Genomic DNA, 6,000 nt, shown 5'->3' on the forward strand with positions numbered 1-6,000 from the left:
TTTATTGTTTGAATTTCTTTAAAAATGACCAAATTTGAAAGCTGAGCGTCCTGAGACCTTGTTTCATATCAGAAGTAACCTGCTCTGTTTTGTTTGTCTGCATGTTGTCAGTTTCCTCTTTGCTCTGAAATGTATTTTTCACTGCATGAGAACATGATTTGTAGTGTAAGAGTGGCATTGTTTGTCGGGGAGATAGCAACAGTAAGTAAGGAGGGTGGGTCTTTGCGAACGGTCAATTCAGCACCATAGTACTTTAACTTGCAGTTATTAACACTGTACAAAAAGCCTATGGTTTTTTTTTTTTTTTTTTGGCAGAAATGTATTTATTATCAATTTTACTGCTATTGTGTATATGAAATATTGGGGAATACTTTACTTTTATGTAAGATGTTTTTGTAGTTTTTACGTTTATTTATTTTTTATTATTATTTATTTTTACAAATGTCATAGTTTATTATTGCTTTTTTGCATATTTTAAAAACCCTCTCTCTCTCGAGACCACCATCTTACTAATACTAATTCTAAGCAATAACCTTTTTCTCTTTAGATGTTTAGTTCAATTTTAATTGATTCAGTAAGAGCCTTATTAAAGATAAATATCAGTCTTATATAAATTAGGTGTTTACTATTTACAAATATTAAAGTTCTTAAAGTTTAATTCCACCTAACATTAAAAATTGTAAAATATTTTTTTCATTGCAATAATTTCACATTCAATCCTTAAATTAATGTACAAACAACATAAATACAGTATATTTTTAATATTTGTATAATGGTATCTTTTTTATGACTGAAGGCCAGTATCACTGATCAATGCTGCTGATGTCTCTAGGAAATTGCTTTACTGTCAAGTGCATTTCTATGTGACAAAAATGCATTATTAAGTTTGTTACATTTGCCATCAATTCAGTAATATCTATCATTGGCCTATTTTATTTATTCACTCCAACTGAAGGCCCTATAACCCAGCAAAACTTTTACAGGGGAATTCGTGGGCTGGATTTGTCCAAGGCCGAATTTTAACCCCAGTCCAGCCCTGGTTACAACATGTTTGTCCCTTAGCAAAACCATGGATAATTTATGGTTACCGTGGTTTAACTACAATAACCATGGTTTGTTTGTATTTACTTATTTGTAATAAAGACATGGTTAAATTTCGTAAGGGAAATAGATATTCATATAAATTACTATATACTATTATGGATGGAGACAACAAAATTAATATACTGTAGGTGATGCATTCGCTGTTTTGCGGAAATACAGTTTGTACTAAACATCAGACTTTAGCTTCTAGTAGGCTATATTATTAATCGATACGCTTGCGTATCACCCTTGGACCAACAACATCAGCAATACTGAGCCACATTTATTTATCCCCGCTGATAGTTCATTTGACAATATTGATATTGCACAGACGACATGATTTTATAAATATTATAAATGATTTTATAAGTATTTACTTACCATTATTTGTGAGTGCGTTGTCACCTCAAATGAAAATAAAGTGGCTTCTCGCGTCCCACGCCGATACCACTAAACAACGGTTTCCTAGCAACATGAGATCTCTTCTTCCGCTGCTGCCGCTTCTTCTTCTTTTATGGTGGTTCAGAAACAAAAAGCGCATCATCGCCACCTATCACCGAGGACAGAGAGGCGAGGCAAGTGCTTTGGCCACGCATTAAACAAGCTCGAGCAGAAGGGAAGGTAGCATACTTTCGGGGTCCTTTTGCTTTCATTGAGGGAAAACTATTTTTTTCCAGAATGATGAATATTCGGAAATAGGGAAATGTTGATTTATGAGAAACTCTTTTTGTGATACATTTATTCTTCAGATCACTGACTGTTCAGTGACATTATCTGTTTGCTCACTGTTCCAGTTGAGTGTTTTCACAAAAATCCTGTTTATCTTTTTGTTCATTACATGCAAGGGGACTAAAAACAAAGTAAATGCACAGGCATATTTTTGTTTTGTAAAGGCCAGAAATCACATTTCGTTTTTCTACAAGAGACTCACTCTACTGAAGAAGATGTAGCTTTTTGGAAGATGGAGTGGGGAGACACAGTGTTGTTTAGTCATGCCCTTACAAAAAAAAATCCTGCAGAAATTCCTGAAGGTGAAAATCCTGCAGGACCAGCACACCTGCATTGCGGCAAGTTCCTGCCCGATCCCACAAGATTTCCGTGATCATTTTCGTGTGGGACTCCTACAGGAATCACACAGGAAATTACTGAAATCCTGCAAGAATCCTACATAAGTTACAGAAATTCTACAGGAATCCCACAGAAATCCTACTAAAATCCTACAGGAATCACAAGGGGCTTCTACAGGAAATATAAGAAAGAACCACATCTGAAAATGTTTATATATTTAATTATTTGATATTTTCACAAAAGGGCTCAGCAAGAGTAAGATAAGAAAGAAAAAAAGAAAAGTGTAAATAATAAAGAATACACAATAAAGAAAAGACTCTGGACATTTGGTATTTTCACAAATACTTCTGCAGGGTTTTTTTTGTGAGAAACTGAGACAAAGGACCAAGAAAAACAGATGATGGTAGTCCATGAACACTGCACACACTTTGTATTCTGTAGAAAGAGACAAAATGTAACAAAAATGTATAAGCCAACTAGCTGAACTAACAAAGCTTATACTGTATAGATTTTTGAGTGTTGGTGAATTTGACTGCACTTACTTTCATTCACATGTTGCAGTGTGTGTACCTTCTGTTGAGTGCCTCTTCTGTTGCCTGTTATGGGAAATGACAATATGTAACATACTTAATATAATCATCCCCTTACAGAATGAGGTTAAATGTGCATCACACAAGCTTAACATGTTAAAATCACATGTGAAACACACATGAAACGTGTGCTTCTGAAAAAAATGTAACCACTTGATAATTATTTTTTTTTTTGTTCAAATCAGAAGGGTCAAATCAGAAGCTTATCTTTGCACTGAAAAAAATCTGCATTCATACATATACATCATTTAAGTTGTTACAAATATTTATCAACAAATTGAATGAATGAGATGAATAACTGAATTAAAAAATAAATAAATAAAAAATAAACAGAGAGAGAGAGAATTTAAGAGGTACTAAGAAATCAGGACTACTAAATTAGTTTTTAGATATATCCTTTGTTAGCCATTTAGGCTACCTAAAATAATTTCTACTTTAACTGGATTCAAGAGTGGCTTGGGCTGTGATCCTTTGTTGGCATTACCAGGTTTTCCTGATAAGCCATGTGTAGCCAGCATATTCCTCCTGAAAACAGCCACTGCCAAATCTTTGATCATAGCTGACCACAAACTACCTCCTCTTCCACATGCCTGGAATGTCTCTTTGGTGATGTTTAGTTTTCTGTGGATTTCAACCTGTGCAATATATCAAATAAATGCCAAGAATTACCAAAAAGCATGCAACAAACTTAAAATTTTTGGAAAACAGTGAGTAAATAATGACAATCAGTTTTTCTCTCTCTTTTAGTTGGGTGAACTGTCCCTGTGATATCTAAGAATAATAATAATAACAATAACAATAAGTTAGTGAGTTATTACATGAGGATGTGACTGATTAGCTGAATGAGGTGCAGCTTTAGGAAATGCAGTTGGTGGACAGGTTTGTGCAACAGATCTGCTTCTATGCAACAACTCCTCAAATCTGTTAATAATGTCTAAATAGGAAAAAAAAAACAGCACAAAAGTTCACATCAGTAAAAACATAAAAAGAAAGTTTTTATTTTTTATGAGGGAAACTTATGCAACTACCTTTCTGTAGTTTAAAGTTTAGTGTCTTTAGTTCCTGATTTTCAGCTTTCAAGGCTTTGATTTCTCTTCTAAGTTCATTCAATTTGTTGTTTTCTTTGGTTTTCTCTTGTATTTTTTTGAACAACAGTTTGTCCTTCTGTGGTTCATCAACCTAAAAAAGTAAATAAATAAATAACATTTTCTGCAACAAAATATATATTTTTTATATATATAATTTACCAGGAAGAAAGATTTTATTCTTTTGCATCTCTTCTCTGGACTTGTTTTCGATGGACTGTTTTCTGGACTAAATATTTCCTTCCTTTTTATTGGTCTTTTGTCAGGAAGTTTGCCCTCATCTTTTTTCTTTCTCTCTGACTCTACCTGATGAAGTCGTTTCAGCAGCCTGTCTTTATTTTCTAAACAACAAAAAAGAGAATTTCCTTTGCCACAATAACATAATGAACTCATTGATATATAATGTAATTACGTTCTGAAATATTATCTGTTTACCACTCAGCTTCGTATTTTACATCAATGACATCTCCCTCATTAATTACTTTTTGAAGTATGTCCTTTTTCTTTACAGTGTCTAGCAAAGCGTCATTCTCAGTCCATTAAATTAAAGCCCATATCTTGTATAACTGAAAAGAAGCAATGTTTTGATAGATATTAAAGATGGACAACTGGACAGAGAATTGTTAGACAGATAAACAGGCAGTATAGATAGATAGATAGATAGATAGATAGATAGATAGATAGATAGATAGATAGATAGATAGATAGATAGATAGATAGATAGATAGATAGATAGATAGATAGATAGATAGATAGATAGATAGATATCGATGAGAGAAACAGACTAACATCACAGATAGATAGATATCGATGAGAGAAACAGACTAACATCAGATAGATAGATAGATAGATAGATAGATAGATAGATAGATAGATAGATAGATAGATAGATAGATATCGATGAGACAGACTAACTTCACAGATAGATAGATAGATAGAGAGATAGATATCGATGAGACAAACAGACGTTAGTCTCATATTATGATAATCACATATTATGATAGGACATTTCTAGACAACGTTAGAGAGATAGATCGAAGAAAACAAACAGATTAGCATCTCATTATGATAGGACATTTCTAGAGAGAGAGAGATCAGTGAAACAAACAGACTAACATCAAATTATGATTGGACAATGCTAAATAGATAAACAGACAGATAAACGGAGATCGCCTCCGGCGTGCTGCCATGTCATTTACTTAAGCGTTTCATTAGTATGTGTCACTAGTACAATATTATACAACTGATTTTTAACACTTTTAGCCATTTTAAATGTGGAAAAAAATTACATTCACTCACCTGCTTCAGCGGCAATTGAGACCATAGACATATATAGACGCCCTATTCGACCTCTCCAGGAACGTAGATGCGGCCGCCATCTTGGAACGATATTTTTGACGTCATTCACCATACTGTAGGTTCGCAGAGAGCCATTGAGCTGTTCTGTGCAGGATTGTGGCATCTTTCAAATATTCAGTGATTACTGTGGTGAATGATGCCAAGTTCAAAGCTGCAATATGGCGGACGGCTTACGTATAGCGGCCCATAGAATCAGTCGCTAATGAGGCATCTAGTATATCTATGATTGAGACTGTCCACGGTCAACGGTCTTTTAATTGCGTCATTCGCGTGACTCTACTGCCCGTGCACAAAATAACGGTTACTTTACATGCAGTGCTTGCTACAATGTAACGTACGACACCGTTTTAGTGCCTCATTAAAAAATAAAACAATCTCAAATTACGAGATTAAAGTTGAAATTACGAGAATAATGTCGAAATATTACAGGAATTAAGTCGAAGGATTTCAAGAATAAAGTCGAAATATTACGAGAATAAAGTCTACATGTTTAGAGAATAAAGATTATAGTTATAATATTTTGAGATAGGATATACTAGCCTTTTGCGCATGCAAATGGCCTAGATTGGGAGCACCAGGAGTTCGTACTTGACTAACTGGTGCCCAGGTCAGGAAGCAGACAGACTGGCTAAACCGACCGTCTGCTAGCCGATAGTGATAAATCCCCTGTGATGTTTGTACTGGCTACTGTATACAGGCCACCAGGGCACCACACAGACTTTATTAAAGAATTTGCTGATTTTCTATCTGAGTTAGTACTGGCTGCAGATAAAGTCTTAATCGTTGGCTTAATTTTAATATCCATGTCGATAATG

The 6,000-nt window shown here is 34.3% G+C and overlaps 1 protein-coding gene across 1 annotated transcript in view; it reads right to left on the reverse strand.

The window, feature by feature from the left end:
* The window catches only part of drc4 (dynein regulatory complex subunit 4), a 47,049-nt gene extending 45,442 nt beyond the window's left edge, over window positions 1-1,607 (reverse strand). Inside the window, exon 1 of the mRNA XM_079373465.1 lies at window positions 1,465-1,607. Within this exon, the coding sequence (XP_079229591.1) occupies window positions 1,465-1,467 (3 nt within the window). The 5' untranslated portion in view covers window positions 1,468-1,607. The remainder of the gene's footprint in view (window positions 1-1,464) is intronic.
* Window positions 1,608-6,000: the final 4,393 nt, after the last annotated feature.

Source organism: Barbus barbus, assembly GCF_936440315.1.
Source record: "Barbus barbus genome assembly, chromosome: 23".
In the NCBI taxonomy this organism is placed as follows: domain Eukaryota; kingdom Metazoa; phylum Chordata; class Actinopteri; order Cypriniformes; family Cyprinidae; genus Barbus; species Barbus barbus.